This window comes from Morchella importuna, assembly GCF_003444635.1.
Source record: "Morchella importuna strain M04M26 chromosome Unknown Morimp01GS002, whole genome shotgun sequence".
NCBI classification, from domain to species: Eukaryota; Fungi; Ascomycota; class Pezizomycetes; order Pezizales; family Morchellaceae; genus Morchella; species Morchella importuna.
The window spans coordinates 524055-540890 of record NW_025763399.1 but is presented as its reverse complement, the minus strand read 5'-3'; the positions used below and the strand labels follow the sequence as shown (position 1 = coordinate 540890).

At 47.9% G+C, this 16836-nt stretch overlaps 5 protein-coding genes across 5 annotated transcripts; 1 reads left to right on the top strand and 4 right to left on the bottom strand.

Annotated features, from left to right (window-relative positions):
• Window positions 1-2055: 2055 nt before the first annotated feature.
• Window positions 2056-3857, top strand: LAJ45_01030 (uncharacterized protein; the record flags this gene model as incomplete). Its single annotated transcript, XM_046110628.1, has 6 exons — window positions 2056-2241; window positions 2408-2549; window positions 2985-3044; window positions 3096-3131; window positions 3337-3500; window positions 3564-3857. The coding sequence occupies 6 exons, from the start codon at window positions 2056-2058 to the stop codon at window positions 3855-3857; spliced, it is 882 nt and encodes a 293-aa protein (XP_045975806.1).
• A 3507-nt stretch (window positions 3858-7364) lies between these two features.
• LAJ45_01029 (uncharacterized protein) lies at window positions 7365-9322 on the bottom strand (the record flags this gene model as incomplete). The annotated part of the gene is made up of 2 exons (XM_046110627.1): window positions 7365-8731; window positions 9085-9322. The coding sequence occupies 2 exons, from the start codon at window positions 9320-9322 to the stop codon at window positions 7365-7367; spliced, it is 1605 nt and encodes a 534-aa protein (XP_045975805.1).
• LAJ45_01028 (uncharacterized protein) lies at window positions 9061-9344 on the bottom strand (the record flags this gene model as incomplete). The annotated part of the gene is made up of 2 exons (XM_046110626.1): window positions 9061-9172; window positions 9241-9344. 2 exons carry the CDS (start codon window positions 9342-9344, stop codon window positions 9061-9063), a joined length of 216 nt encoding a protein of 71 aa, XP_045975804.1.
• A 157-nt stretch (window positions 9345-9501) lies between these two features.
• On the bottom strand, window positions 9502-9798 carry LAJ45_01027 (uncharacterized protein; the record flags this gene model as incomplete). Its single annotated transcript, XM_046110625.1, has 2 exons — window positions 9502-9596; window positions 9690-9798. The coding sequence occupies 2 exons, from the start codon at window positions 9796-9798 to the stop codon at window positions 9502-9504; spliced, it is 204 nt and encodes a 67-aa protein (XP_045975803.1).
• Window positions 9799-15244: 5446 nt separating this feature from the next.
• Window positions 15245-15805, bottom strand: LAJ45_01026 (uncharacterized protein; the record flags this gene model as incomplete). The annotated part of the gene is made up of 1 exon (XM_046110624.1): window positions 15245-15805. The coding sequence occupies one exon, from the start codon at window positions 15803-15805 to the stop codon at window positions 15245-15247; it is 561 nt and encodes a 186-aa protein (XP_045975802.1).
• Between the last annotated feature and the right edge of the window lie 1031 nt (window positions 15806-16836).

Below are 16836 nucleotides of genomic sequence, written 5' to 3'. Positions count from 1 at the left end.
CCTTTCCTGAAATCAATCCATATTCCTGATCAATAATCGGCTTGGTGGCCTTGTTACTGTGGGGTTTAAAGCGGGCTGTTTCTCCCTCCGCTTTTTGGGAGAGAGGTCAAGGAGCTATAAACTAGCTGTTTGCGAAACCCAATCTCTCACTCACTCATAAATTAAATATCGTTCAGAAAGCGCCCCGATTTCAAAATGCCGAACAGAATCACTGGCAAGAGGGTTGGTTACCCTCTAGATCTACCCAGAGATGATTTAATTCCCATAAGATTCCCCAACTAACTCGCGACAGGTGGTAGTCATCATCAAACCTCGAGTCACCGAGAAGAAGACCCCCGTACACAAGCTCTATCCACCCCCATTCTATACCTCCTGCATACATTATAGTGCTCAACTCACTGACTTGGAATTAAATACCACATAGGCACTAGTAGTCCCCAAGAATGGCCCGCGTCCGTCAGTGAAGGTTACAGAGAGGCCGGCCCACTTTAGGCCAAATACTGGAAACAAGGTATGATGCAGCAAGTGTAGGCAGGAAGGAAGGAAGGTGGGATTTGGATCTTGTAGTTTTCTATCATGCAAACAAAATCGATCGATCATTGAAACTTGTGAGCATCTCCATATATATACAGTGCCAAAATTAAAGACCGAGCTGCTTTGGGAGGCTGTAATACTCAGGCTTGTGATACATACATACAATAAACACTGTATTCTTTCCTAAGCCAAAATAGTACAACTATGGCAGTTTCTGGAATGAATTTGAATGGCTCATTGGTATTTGTGAATAGACTGCCAGCCCCATATATCTGTGATTGGATAAGCCTATCCCCACTAACAGCCCCAGGGAAATTTAAGGTAAATAGTTCATCGCTAATAACTAACAAGGATGTAGCTCAACCTCCAGCAACCTTAACGACCCCCGAACCACATCGATGACCCCCCGGAACCTCCAATACGCCCGGAAATTGACAGATGAGATTCAAATCTACATCAAAGGGTTTTGGCTACACGGTTTGGATAGAAACTTCAAAATATAGGGAATTCAGGAGTTAAATATAATATACCTGTCCAAAATACTGAGTTTTTGTACCTACCTATTACAAATGCTCGCCCATAGATCGGGCTAGTCCCAGATGTATGGCGGAAAGGTGTTCCCGATCGCGACCGCCCAAAGCACATTGAAGTGAAGATCAGTACAGCAGTATCTTATGTCATACTGCAGTGTGTCGTGGCCTGCATTTGATTGATTGTTTTTTTACTCCAGTTACCTTATACATAGTTCTTATTTAAAGACTTCAAGACTCGCAAGGCTTTAATATATCATTTGAAAGCGATTGTAAATACTTATTCCTAAAGATCTAGGGTACGGCGAGGTGGTTTCTATAATGATACCCTTATTCGAAGAGTTGATTACACCAAAAGACCAGCATTCTTATAGTAAGAATGCTGCATTCTGGTGAAGAATATACTCTCTATATACCAGTGGTTATGTTTCTAACAATATATACATGTATTTCTCTAGCGGATCCGCGGAGTCATGATCATCAAACACCAGGAAGGCTACAGTCACCTCTCCGTCCTGTAAACAGTCCCTTTTTGGTACTGTAGGCCTATTGTTTCTGTAACTTTCCTAACACGTACATCAACTCAACTACACCGAATAATTGTGTCTCACTCTCAACTTACATAAGTATACGTACGTAGTATAAATGGCAATGGTTTCTCAACTGCTACCCAAAACTTGTGCACTTAGCTCCTCTACGTCTCATAATTTCATAACGTGTCTAAACACGACTGGGTCTTCACACCGTCAAGAACTAAGAGACTCAGGTATGTATGATTTGGCTCCAATCGTATCAGAACCTGAAACGAAAAATCCTGCGCATGCCGCCCTGCGCATATATGGTGCAGACCCCCCCACTGCATATTTGAGCCTCGCCCCACCTTTATTTAAAGGCCATGCTCCCCCGAGCTCCATGGATCCAACAAACATATTGTGTCACCAGCTACAAAATACTAGTTAACAGCATACTTAGCTATACCAACAAACACAAAATGAACACCATGGCCATTATTCCCCGTCTCTTACTCATGACTGCCAGTACCCTCCCCTCCCGGTCCCGTTTCTACCCTGGGATAACTCGGAATATCGGTGCTTCTCGTACCCACGCAAACGCCTTCGGCACTCGTGGGACCGCGTTTGTAGTGACGCGCGAGCTGGCGCATAAGGTCGCTGTACATGTATGTGTTGTGTCACGTTTGTAGGTAGGGTTGTGCTGATTGAAACAAAGCCGACAGCGCTCCGATATATGTCACACGAATCGGTGCCGACGGCGGCCCCGCACCGATGCACGTTATTTAATTTATACCCGCTCATGGACTTCCTAAGATAGAGACATCACCGCAGCCAGTATTAGAGACTACGATGTTGGTGAAGCAGCCAACTGCAGTGACCATTAGGGTTGATACTAGTGTAGGTATTCCGAGGCTGGTGGTATCTATGGCCCCGGTGAAGAAGACGCTCAAAGAGGAAAGTAATGGGATTTTCGGTGAGATGAGGAAGGTTTTTTGGCATGTTTTGTTGGCGGTCGATGACGGCAGGCACCGGTTGGGGTTTTCATATGTATTTTTTTATATATATAAGACTGTTGATAGACTTGCAATTGTATATGATCTTCTGCAAAATTAATCTTATTGCCTTTTGCTTTAACTTGTGTCCGGGGAGAGCTCAAAATCGGCAATTAAGCATGCCTTCTCGTCTCCGAATAAGGCTCTTTTAAGACATTTCCTAGCATCTATTTAATAGGTTACGAAATGGGTAATAATTAGTTGGGACGAAAGACAAGGCCTTGTGGGTTAGGGCTAGGAACTTATCAGATTTCATGTACCTATTAACCAATAAGCTCCTCACTCTGTCCGTATCCCCCCACCTCGCAACGCGACGTTCAACCACCAAGATTATCATCTGAATACCAGATAATCAGCCGTAAACGACTGTCTCCTTTTAGATGAGGGTAGGCAGGGATCCGTGAATATTGTAGTAGGTATGTACCCGTGACTTTCTTAGCGGCAGCTCAAGTAATAATCGTATCCAGCCTCAGCTTACCTATGTCGTGCGGTACCGGAATGTGGTTTTCCTGTCACACAGTGCAGCTCCTATTGCTACCCCAGTCGGAAATGCCACCCTCCGCATACTGACCACACTCCCCAGACCCCACTGCATATTTAAGCCTCACCCCACCTCCCTTTAACTGTCATATGTCCCGAAGCTCCCACATGTCTCGTCTGCGCCAGATTACTAGTCAATTAGCTCGCTCCCTAAAATGAGTATAATAGCCCCCCGCCTCCTCCTCATATCCACCAACACCGTCCGTTCCCATCTCGGCGCGCGGATCACCCGGACCCAAACTTCCCGCGACCACGCCAGCTACCTCGATGTGCCCGCCGGCGTCCGCGGGCTCGCGTTTGTCACGAAGCGCGAAGTAGGGCATCGGGCCACTGTAGGTGCCACTCCACGTATAGTAATAGTAAGATTGTGCTGAATCGAATCGAATCGAATAAAGCCGATAGTGCTCCACAACATGTCACGCACGGCGGTGCCGCTAGCGACGACACACCGACCCTCCTTCTTCATGCCCGTACCATTGCCGAAGCTGGAGACATCGCCGCGGTCAGTAGCGGGTAGTGCGATGCTAGGGCCGCGGCCAGCAGTGATTCGGGTTGATACAAATATGGGGGCCACGAGGCCGGCGGTGCCTGTAGCGCCGGTGAAGAGGCCGACGTTTAAAGACGGCAGTAGTAGTGGGAAGAGTATTGGTGGGATGGGGCGGGTTTTGGGGTGTTTTGTCGGTGGTTGATGGCGGTGGGTGCTGGTTGTGCCCGAGGTTTTGTATTAATGGTTTAAGCAGACAGGTAGGGTGAATGGTTTGATACTCGGTGTGTAAGCTAGTGGGTTAGCGTAGGTGTGTAAATTTTGCATGTAGGATTGGGATGTGCGTGTAGCTAGGCCTATCTTTTATTTGAGTAGTAGTGGTAGGATAATGGACCAAACGAGGCCTGAAATGATGAGAGCAGCCTCCGATTCTACAAGACATCTCGAGACTGTTATGTCGATTCGGAGTGATGCCAGTCATTCCTAAACAACATCTTAGGTTAGTTTGCATATTTCAACCCAGCTTTCCGTTCGAAGTAGTGCAATAGTAGGGGTGGGGATAAGACGATCGTGACAGACGAGATGAGGTCTAAGCAAAATCAGTCTCGTCTCTATCGATTTTGTAGAGAGTAGCCTGAAGGAGGATGCATTAGTTAGTAAAATTTATTCAGTGCGGTATTATGCGCAGATGTAGAGATTGTGTTGTTGATTGTTCTGAATATATTAGACGGAAAAGAACTTGTGCGTGTACCTTGTGGACAACATAGGGGGGTTGTCTGCTGCTAGCTGTGGTAAGCAACAGGGACTCGGAGTTCCTTGAATTGGGGAAAGGATTGCTTGCGAAAGAAACATAGAATCGGTCGCGGAAGATATTTCTATGATGCTCTCCTATCTTGGGACATTCATATTCGAACTGCTTGTGTGCGTTGCTAATCATGGAAAATCACTCGATATCTCCAACTCCAGTCGAGAAATAAGTTTTGGCGCTGTTAGCTGCTCTTCACATCTCGATTCTTCTCGACGGACAAGAACAACTGGAATTGTAATGACGATGAACGAGAGAAGAGGTGACATTGATCGAAACTTATAGCCCTTTCGGGCCACCTGTTTCCCGCCCGCACTTTAGCTACGTTTCTCTACAACGGTAGCAAGCACCCGAACACATGGAAGATGCTATTGTCCTCGCTGTGAGGCTCCGATGGCCTAATCTAGCTCGAACCTCGCTACCCCGCGATATGTCCCTAGAATTTACATGGCGCCCTATATCTTCACGTCCCCAATACCAACACTTGATTTTCCTAAACACATGTGGTATAGTCCTACAAAGCTCTTCCAGTTCCACGGATGCTTTTATCTCCCTCATGTGTCACTTTCATCTCGAAACTCCTCTCAACTGAAATACCCCGCTCCCTGGTGACAGGCAGCTCTCCGGCCGTTGCAAGTAGCAACTTTACCTCTGCCTCTCACAGGCGCTTCGGCCATCGTCTCCAGCTTCACATCGCCTATATCACCACTTACCGTAACTCCTGCTCCCACAGCCCAGGAGCATACTATTAGGGATGGGCTGAGCCTATAAGTGCTAGTATTTAATCCATCCTAACATTTATCTAGATACTCTAATCCTATCGATATTCAAACAGCATTAATCTGGTGCGTACTTTACTCCATACAGTTGCATAGTTACAAGTCTTCTACCTCCAACCCTACCACGTCCCTCGAGCTTTCTTACCCCACCTCCAGAATTCGGTTTCTTCAAGTTTCATCTCATCTCGCTCTTCAAGCTCCTACCCCTCCGTGTCAATAATGACATCTCCTAGTTGAATAAGTCTACCGTATGACTGTGAGGAAATGATACTGCCGAGTTCGTGGTACTTTGGGGATATGTGGTCATATCTGGTCTCGAGCGTGTTGATATCTTTCGTGGAGGGTTTGGGCGAAATATTTGTACCATGAAATCAAGGGCAGAAGGAAGATCCTCTAACGCGAGGAAACTCTGCCACCACATGGCATCCCACAGTACTGTCGACATCCTTCCTTCATAAGTCCATGAAAAGACTCTCATATGTCCATGTGAGTGACGAAACATGATCCTCCTAATCACGCTAGAGGTATTATTAATTGCAGGTTACTACGCGGAGGAGATACATCGCAATCTCTAAGCATGCAAAAAATGGGTACCGATAATCTCGAGCTTTACATAATTCATAGAAGGGCGACCTGCCGCCTTTCATCCTCACCCCCCAACAACTCGCTCGAACTTCTTGAATCACACAACTCCAATCCTCCCTTCTACAAACAGCAGTGAACCTTCTATGTAACCGATACACACTTCTGGTTTCCGGGTGGGATTGCGGTGGCCATGGTGCTCTATACTCTCTACCCCACCCCACACCCGCCCCCGCCCCTACGTCTCCTACACCTATCCCGGAACATAGGACCTTCGGATCTGCAGTTGTGGAATAGTAGACAGGCCACTCCAAAATGTGCTTGTCAGGCAGCCAGCTGTTGCAGTGGGGATGGTTGGGTTTCTACTAGGCGTAGAATAGTAATGGCCCTGGGAGGCTCCGGGTCTTCCACTGTCTTGATCCAGTCCCTGCCCTGTTGGCGGGGTTGGGGTCACCCTAGGGCTTATGACAGTGTAAGAGTGACGGGTACGTTTGAAAGTGAAGTATCATGGGATTCATATTCTAGCAGCACGTGATATGGCGGTATAAATATATATGGTGATAGAGTTCTACGCCCGTTTTCTATGCGCAGCCGCTCTTCTATTAATAGCGGAGGGTTAGTGAAGTATTTTGGCGAAAGTTCTCTCCTGTGCCATGCATAGCCATCTAGGTACTAAAAGCTCACTAGGTAACTTGAACGGGATATTCAAACCCTATACACCACCTAGTCAGCACCTCCAACCCCGCTTGGTCAAGCCAAGTGTCTGGATCCGCCGTTGTTTCCGGATGTAAAGAATTGATGCCATAAAACAAAAGCGCCGTCTCTTCTGCGACGCCTCATAAGTTTTATGAATGTGATCAGTTGTTTTAGAAGTAAATGAGCCATTGCCCAAGCAAAAATAGCCTCGACTGGTACTATATGCCAAACACCTCTTCGCTCAGTTCAAGGCCAGCAAATTGGGGTCTTAAACAGGGATTTGTAGGGGAGGATGAGCAGACTTAGGTTAAATTAATGAATGTAATGAATGCAGGAATGAACACCATCAGGTAAATGCCAAGAACGAGTGATTTCTCATGAATGAATAGACAGGCTTCTAAGGCGAAATACCCATTTGGGTTCTATATCTCTATTCAATGATAAGCAGAAAATGAATACGGTCACGGTAGTATATGTTTCATCGGGACTTATAATTGGTAACGACTGATATTTTTATCTTTTTGCTAAATGCTTAAACGCCCCTGAAAAGGAAAAAAAAAACCACACAAAAGAATGTGATAAAGAAAAAATACGCCATAGTATGAGAAAGATAAAAAAAACCGTACCCATAACCAAAGGAAAAGGAACCAAAGAGAGTGATTGTATACCAAACCGGGGTAGAAGCCGCAACCAAAGAAACACCAACGCCAAGACTGAAGAGTCAGACCAGTGAGAAGACCAGCCTATCAGCCTATAGAAAACACACTTTAGCGCCATAGAAAAAAGTAAGGAACACCGCTCCCATATCTCGAAGCCCCTACCACTGCAAACAACTACACCAACCATCATCCTACTTCTTCAACAAAGTATCATGCGCAGCCTTCGCCTTGATGAACAGCTCCTCCATCCTTTCCTTCTCTCTCTCGTCTTTCCCCACCTGTCTATCCGGATGACACTTCAGCGCCATCTTCTTATACGCCGACCTAATCGCCGCCTCATCTGCACCCTCCTGGAGCCCTAATACAACCCAGTGCTTCGTCAAGTCCTTTACCGGCGGTACAGCTTCAGCCGCACCATTTGATGGATATTCATGTCTATGTCTTCCACTGCTTCCGTGGTGCTCCCGGTAGTCCCCATGGTGCTCCCGGTAGTCCCCATGGTACTCCTGGTAGTCCCCACTGTGCTCCTGGTAGTCCCCGCGCGAAGCAGATGGACGGGGATAGCTACTCTCTCCATAACCCATACCTTCGTTATATGTATGGAATGACGGCTGCTCAAAGTCATAATGAATGCCATCGGCATATGGATCGGCCTGGTAATGGGTCTCGTAGGAGGTGTATTGGTAAGTAGTGTGTGCGCTTGGAAAATCCCCATGGTGGTACCAGCCACCAGGTTGCCCGTCGGGCGTAGGATGAACGTACTCAAACCGGGCACTATAATGCGTACCCTGCTCGGCACGGCCCTGCACATGGTCGCGCTTCTGGTGCGTATCTTTGCGTGTACTACTGTCTGTCCTGGGCCTGTGGTGATCCCGTTTGCGACTCTCTCTGGCCGCTGGTCTTTCCGTCTCCACCGCATTCGAGAAGTTTCTGTTACGGTGCAGAGGGTCTTTACGAGTCTCCCTAGTACTAGGCTCGGCAGCAGCACTGTCGTCATACCAACCTCCTGGCGGGGAAGGATCAGGATGACTGGCATAATCCGATGTGTACCGGCGGTGAAGAGGTGGTGGTGGAGGTATTTGCACGCTCGCGGTGGCCCAGTTTAGTGGTGCGGCAGGATTGTCGTTATGTTCTGGTGTCCATGCATGGTGTGGCGGTGGGGGTGCTGGAACCTGTTCCGTGAAGAAGTTCATATTCCACCCGCGTTCTGAAACCCACCCCTGAAATTGGGCACCATGAGGGAGAGCGTAACCACGTGAGGCCATAGGATCGCCATCCCGATGACGGGAGGAGGAGCTGTTACGGCGGCGTGGGGCTGTTGCCTCTTCTGGACGGGCTGGAGCAGTTTCACGGCGGTGCACTTGTCTAGGCCGTTTTTGATGGGTGATGGGAACCTCCTCTTGCTGTGAATATACGACGGGCGCAACCGGGGAGCGGGCCCGGGTTTTTGAAGGAGCACGGGTTCTTGAAGGCGCCCGGTGTTTTGCGGCATGCCTCTCCACCGCCGGAGGCCGAGTTCTAGCACGGATGGCGATTGGGGGAGACTCAGCTCTAAGGTCTGACTGGTGTCGGGTGTGTTTCCTGTGGCTGTCCCCTCTTTCCCCCCTACGCCCACGGCTGTCCGCCTTTGGTGGAGGTTGGGTTTGGGGTTGGGGCTGTGTTTCCGTGCGTGGGCCACATCCTCGAAGATCTAACTCAAAATGAAAGCAGGCTTTATCTTGGTTTCTAGTCATCTTTTCGATATTCAGTGGAATCGGGAAGCAGATTTTGTTGGTTGAATAATTGAGGGTGGACGGTGATGTTGCTGGTAACTGAGGAAGACACTAGAACTTGCAAGCAGTGAAGGGGACCTTTTAAGCAGCAAGAATTACAGGTAAAGGTACACTTTCAAACTTCGTCGTAGCTAACTACCGACTTTTGTCTTTTCAAGAGTTGGTCCAGAACGGTATCCATTTGAATGCTCAACACCCCCGGGAGCCGTCTCAATTGATAGAGGCACCTGATAGGCAGTAAGGAGGTCAGCAGCTTCGTCTATCGTGTTATTTGGAAACTTCTCGCTCAACGCACCAATAGAAAGCACCCTGGGCATGGAACGACCGAGCGTGCCGGTCGAGTGACCAGCCATGAACTTGGTTCGGCAAAACGGCATTCTGACGGAACATATCCACCATGATGTACAAGACGTACATTCTATTTGACGTTCATCTGTCAGAGATGGGTGTTGTGAGCGCTGTACGAGTGGTGGCAGTTGGTGATCGCGAACTTTGCAGACTGCGTGTTCTTTTGCTTCACGATCCTAAGAGCCAAATTAGGAGGACGCGGTCGTTGTTATTGCTTTCGCTGTTGGTGCCTAGGTATGGGACGCTGGTCGAATGTTTGGCTTGAACGTAGGAGCATTTTGGACATGTCACAGGCTTTGTTCTCTAGCAAGGATGTAATTTCAGCCTTGGTTCTCCCACTTGAGTATCGCTACACACCAATAAAACGTCCACTTCTTTGTCAATCGACTGACTCACCACAAGGCAATTGTGGACCATACGGAGAAGAACATTCAAGTTGGATCCAAGGGTGACTCTTGGAAGGGAGTACGATGTAGATGTAGGTCTCAATCAGATAAGGATTCATGCTAAGATATGTAGTTGAAAGCCGAGCAGCCCGAGGAAATCACCGCAGTGTCGTGATACACAGATCAAGCTGGTGTGAAGGTCGATGTTTCCCGCCAAGGAACCGATGTCAAGATAAGATAAACACAACTAGGCTCGACTGATTTTCAGGCTTCCAGGCGTCTGGTTCGAGACATTGTGTTACCAGGGGCGTGTATAGGCTATAGCGCCTGCGTGATAAGCTTTTACCCACGCTGGCCTCGCTCAACCAACGTTCAATCAGCGACTCAACGCAGACATCTCTCCTGTCCCTCAGCATTGATCAATCGTATTGCTCAACCAGATCCTGACGCCGTGATACAGGAAACGATAGCAATGGACTGTTACTTACGATATACTTCACCAACCCCGTTCACCGCCCCCATACCGTGTCCGAGACTAACCCAATGCACGTCAAAACTAATCTTTCAATATCGTTCTGCACTTGTCTTCCAGCTGACCAGGACCGCGACCATTTTTAGCCCATGTGCGAAGTCAACTCGCTTCCTGATATCAAAATCTTTGTCTCGTACATCCTTTAACCAGTTGTGGGGTTTATGAGACATGACGATGCCAAGAATGAAGGAAGGGGTAGGTATGTAGTCGGAGGCGCGCCTACAACCTCAGTTCCTATGGCCGGTTCCAAGGGCGTACCAGGGCGAGAAGTCCATACAGGCGGACATCAGGATGAACCACCGCGGATACCCGGGGCAGGCAAACTTTAGCTGTCGCCTAGCACGCGCGCCCACCTGCAGTGTACCGTACTTTATTCCTGCCCCAAGCCGTCTGCGGTGCGCCTCAGGCGATTGAAACCTGCAACTCCTTTCTCGGTTCTCGGTGTTCCCACTCGTTTATACTCGGGTCTAGCCCTGTTTCTGTTTCTCTCTGGTTATGGAAGGATGTTGATTTAATTCCTCAACTAATTATTGCACTTATGATGAAAGTGATATATATAACACTTAAGTACCGAATGACCTGCCTCACAAGCGTCCGACCCAAAGGACATCTGCGGGCGCGCTGCGGATGCGTTTCATGCAGTAACGGGGCTGCTCCGTTTAGGAGCCTCAAATATTTGCGAGTTTGGGATTTCATGCCCAACATTATATCACCTCGGCGGACATATGTCTGGGCCATATCTACTGACCTCGAAGTCTATAGGTAGCCGAGACGGAATGTAGTACGCAGGAGGAGACCTACATATCCCACGTCGGAGCCTCATTGGGCCTCATATCATAATCAGTTTCGACGACCTTGCAAACAAAGAACCATCATCATACATTATTTATCAACTCCCAAACAGGAAACTGAACCACAGCAATGCTCAACATGCGCGGTTGTCCTTCCGCCCATATTGATCGTGCCCCTCCTCCTCTCCCGATGGGACTCGGTGGAGTGCTGATCAGCCTAGCCACCCCGCCGCGGGAGGTAGGGGGAGGTAGAGACCTTTGTACCGTGTCCCCCCACATATGACGAGAATGTAGGCGTGGGGCATGCCAAATAGATCAGTGAGAAAATGGGTGAAGTTGACAGTGAGGGTGCTTCGAGAACATGAAGCTGGCGGACAAAAAGATGGATCCTTGGACGGACTGAATGAAGCGTATGACTCCAAGTCCCACTTTCAAGGATGACAAACACAGATACGCTTGATTAGAATGAATAAAAACCATCGTCTCCCTTCCCTCTCCCGATACCTGAGTGAGCGAGAAGTTGTTCCCAGTCAGATATTGATTATATCACGGGGGCCGGGCCGGGGTAATGATTGATCAAGTAAGAATAGTATTTGTAGTGTGTGCTCCGTCCATTACCATGCACCAGTAGTACATGTACATGTAGGTATTAGCCAGTCAGTCCCCTCGATCCCATCCCAATCCCATCAATAAAACAGTAACAGTAATATACAACCCCCGACCAAAAAATGAAAAAACCAGAAGAAGACCCGATATGATTGAAATAAGAAAAGCGATGCAAAAAAAAATGAGAGATGGCAAAAAAAAAAAAAAAAAAAAAAAAGAACCGGACGCCAGCCGAATGATCAACCGAAAAAAAAGAGGAGCCGAAAGCAAGAAACGAGTACCGAACGAAACAGCAGAAACCGAGGTTTGATACGTAGGCTAGCCATGAAGAGGTGCTTGGATAAGATAAGGCTTGCGCAGCTGCGGTGAAGGTGCATGTATCGGGCTGCCGGTGGTTCCTGCATTATCGAGCGTGACGATGCATGAACATATCTGGTCGGTCTAATGCAGGGTCCAATTTCTCCACCCCACATTTCCCGTCGAACCCGCCCCATCGAAAAAAATAACGTATGCCCCCATTATTGCAACCCAGCCAGCCAGCCAACCGCAAAACCCCCCGCGCGAAGTTAACCCCTTAAACCCATGGCCAATAATCATTATCGATCCCCAACACCAACATCAACCACTTCTTCATCTTCTTCCATGATGAGCCCGGCCCGGATTAACACTCTCCGCTTTTTCCTCCTCCTGTCAAACCATAACTCATGTTAGTTACACACTGCAGTTGTGAATTGAGGGATTGGGGGGGGGGGGTGATTCTAACCTGACGACTTCTTTCTCCGGATTAATAGCAGTATCAGGATCAGTACGACGATAAATACGACCAGGGCCGCGAGGATGGTTGCAAGGAGCTTTGTCTGTTCCATTTCGTGCGTGTGTGTGTTTGTTGTAAGGTTTGGAGGTTGGGTGGGTTGCTAGTAGTAATAGTAGCTATAGGTAGGTAGAGGGCGATAGGGCGAGTGACCAGCTGAGTGAAGTCTAATAGCAATACCAAATTGCAAACCAACTCTCCTCAAAAAAAAAAAGAAAAAAAAGAAAGAAAAAAAGCAATTAAATAAATGAATGAACGAACGAACGATCGAGTGATAAAAAAAAAAAAGCGAATGACAGCCTCCCAAAAGGCAGCAAGAGAGAGAGAGAGGGTTAAAAAAGGAGGTTGTCTAGTCTATCTATCTAGAGTAGCACTCACAGCACTGGCACTGGCACTGACACTGGCAGCTTGCAAACGAGATCCAGGTACATACATGTATGTATGTAATCGAGAGGAGCGCATCCCAGATCGACAGGGGGAACCCCAGGCAAATTGCGGAGGATGGTGCGGTCCGCGGTGTGGGCTATGGCATGGGAAGGGGTGTGTTTCAACTAGCTACAAGTAGCCGTGGTGGTTGTAGTGGGGTTTACTTGTTTTTGTATGTGCGTATATTGAATTGAATTGGATATATGTAGCTCTCCATATCGCAGAAGTGGAGGAAAGCTTGTTCCGGTGGGTGGTTTTACCGGAGGATATAATAGTCGGTAAAAACGTATGTTTTCTTCTCGCTCGTTGAATCCGGGTACCTGCCTGCCTGTAAATATAGACCGACAGATAGACACACGTACTGTAGGTACGCTACTTGACAGAGCAGAGATCTGGGGCAGTGAAGAGAGGTTCGAGAGTCCGGGTTAGGGTTCGCGCACCACAGGTCAAAGAGCTGTCGTCTGTGCCCTGCCCTGCCCTGTGCCAGTGTTTTGGTTTGTCTCAACCAAACCAAACCAAACCAAACATCCAAACATTCGAGAACAAACGGGGCCTAAGCGAGTCAAGTCAGAGAAAGAAGTGAAGCAATCTGATAAGATACCTACTTAAACCTTATCTATTTCTGGGCACAATTCTTTTTCTTGGGTATGATGTAAACATGCAGACAGACGGTCGCATGTCCGAAGCCCCTGCTGAAACCGCCCTTGAAGATCTGGAGTGTTGATCTTGAGTTCTGGTAATTTGGGGTTGTTCCCTATGGAGCTCGGTGCAGTAGAGGTGTTTGTGTTGACGGCACTGGGAGGGGGAGGGACTCGGAAGCTAGCAGAATACGGAGGCTTGAAGGTTGTGTGGTTACTGTTACCGGCTTGTCAATGATCTGCTTCACCGACTCACCGACAAAGGAATATATATCGATCTAGGTAATCAGAAATCCTACCGATGAGAACCAATTTCAACCGACCAAAGCCGTGAATTTTACTTTTACCTCCCTGGTGGGCCCCTGGCGGGACGGTATGGACATATGGCCTAGAAATACAGCACAATATGGGAGCATTGAGCTTTCAGAATCTCCAAAGTTCTTATCGATGCTCTAAATGGAGCGAGAATATATGCCTCGCGATAGGCGGTAACGGTTGTGCAGCTACTGTACTTATACTATGTATCTAGTGAGTATCAATATCAGTTTAGCTTCCATAGATTTACAGTCAAGAAGAGCCTCATTTGATTTACCAAAGACCACTCATCTTCGCAATATATATACTCCACTATTCCCAACGCATATTCCCGCAGAACTAGCCATTCTTTACCCAGATGTCCCGGAAATCCATTGTATCCACACAGGCCAGATAAAGTAGTGCCAATGTCTTTCGAACTGCAGGATGTCTACCTTCGTTCAATGTTCCACATAGAAAACACACTAGTTCAGCCCTACGTCCCGTATATAAACAAGTCGAAGGCACATGTATGTATACGTACCTGCAGGCTAGTACCCCTAAGATGATACCCAAAAACCGTTGGACTAGAAGAGAAAGAAGGGATAGGTTCGGAGTGCATTTACAGACCTGACGGCTGTCACTGCGCTGCGCATGCAACCGGCCAGCGTGGTTGATCGTGATACTAGCTAGCTAGCCCCTTAGACGTTCCAATCTGATATTACAGCCATTCCCACGTGTCCGGATCGATATGACGCAAGGTACCATCTCAGACCGTAGCCACTTATGTAGTTTCCGTACAATCTGTTATAAGCTTAGTCCAGCGAGCATTTCCCGGCGCGCATATCGACCCCTTTCGCGAAACCATCCTTCGAGATTTGACAGCCTCATGAGATCTACTCCAACTTCTGCCGGAACAGCTACAGTGCATAGAGGTCGGCTATAGTTATTCGGGTGTTAAGAAACTTGACTCTTTGATATCGCGTTTTATGTGCTGTATATAGTGGACGTTTACTTTCAGTTGTGGCATTTCTAAATATACGCCCCCTAATAGTCTTCTCCCCTGAGGGAGGCCTTGTTCAATTGACATGACTACATAAACAGGAATCCGATAAGAATCAAAAAGACTTCGGCCTGATGGAGAGCTAATCTAGTGTAGTGTTTGTTCTAGTCCTACATGATGGGGCTACAAACTGGGGGGTTATGATAGTTGGTCTACCGGAGATCGCTTATCATTGGTTAAGACTTCTTATTGAATTCCTGTCAATTGGTGTCCCAACCACAACTCAAAGTAATTGGACGTTCGTTTCTAATAACCATATCAGCTTATTGTCACTTTTTGCCCTTGAAATAGCTAGCACTTCAAAAGAAAAGCTTAATACCTGGTCGTAATAGTGTTTTTTCATTATCAGTTGCTCGAACTCTCAACACTCCCTTTCCGACAAAGAAAAAAACAACCATACATCTCTAAATGTATCGTCCCCCATAGCCGTCCTCAAACTCATAGCGTGCAATCGCTTCTGCAATCCCGGCAATCTCTCTCTTCCGCTGAATCGCCTCTTTCAGCAGCTCTGCCGCCTTCTGCTCCTCCGTCTTCGGTGCCTCCGGTCTCCTCTTCACCTCCGGCCGTGCTGGTCCTGCCGGCGCCTTCTCACGCGTCGCCTTCTCGCGCGCCGCCTTCTCACGCGCCTTTTTCAGAAAGGCCTCCACGGTGGCCACGTTCTTCTTAAGCGCTTCCAGTCGCATCAGATGGACCTTGATCTCGCTCTCGCCCGCGACGATCTCCCTCGCTAATCGCTCCTCGAGCTCCTGCTGCTGCGATACACGCGCCTGGTACCTGCCCACTGTGAGCCGCGTGAGCGTCACCCGCAGTTTGACGCATCGGAGGTTGATGTTGGTTCGCTTTGTGGAGAGCGTTGTCAACGCGGCTTCGAGCGTTGCGATATTTGAAGAGGCATCTGCTTGCACGTAGTCTTCTTTCGCCAGCAGCGCGGAGGTCATGGTGAGTCTGTCAATTGGGGTAGCCATGGTGGATGTGTAGGTAGGTACGTTGTTGAATACGTGGTGGTTATCGTTAATCCTGGTTGATCGTTGTGAGTATGTAGATCGAGCAGAGGTAAGACTGTATGTAGGGAGGTGCGTGGTAGGCTCGAGTGTTGCAGTGGTCCCATACATACTCCAGACTATGGGCAGTTAATATACTGGTGTAAAAACATTTCAAGCCGCCTGCTCAGCGGATTTTTGAACAACCCAATGCTCCTTATATTATCGATTCGCCGCTCTTGAAACCAAAGTAATCAGAGGGGCCTGTACATATAATAACTCAGTACTCGAGATTGCTTAATTGAACACACAACAAGTACCTACACGTGGGGTTTCAAGACACTGTTATCGGTAAAGTATGTAGCTGTGCACTACAACAGCCGATTGCACCTACCGGCCGGGGTTGAACCCCTGTTCTCTCTCTCGGGGAAATTCATCGGTTCCCCAAACTCAGCGCATCTCTTTCAAGTTTGTACCGATCGGAATTGTTGGATTCCTATTGTTTAATTTAGCATATTCGATCAAAAACGATTCTGATCTTAAGATCATTCTTGGGGGATCCCTTCTCGCAGGAGCTCTGGGGGTGTTTCCAGGATCCTTGTTCGCTTATTAATAACCGAGATGCAGGGGAGACCGGGCTACTTCAGTCCTGCAGTTTTGGCGAGAAGCTGGGGATCGATTCCAAGCTAGAGGTATGATAATAAACGCAATCTCTACATGATGTATCTGCCCTCTTTGAAAATCGAACTTTGGAGGCAAGGCTTTTACCTTACTGAACATCCTTTACCATCTGTAAGAAAAGATTAGAGTAGAAGCGAATATGTCGCAACTCGTACGTACTTTAGTTATCGGACGCCATTTCAAGACCTCTCGAGTCTCATCGTATTTAAATTCGTTTATGGTGGATCGGTACCAGATGTGGTCTATAGGCCATCGTAATCGCGCTCCATAACCGGGTGCGGTCATGGTGTTGTAGGGGTCGAGCTTCACACCACTTCAATGTAACAGTATCTCGC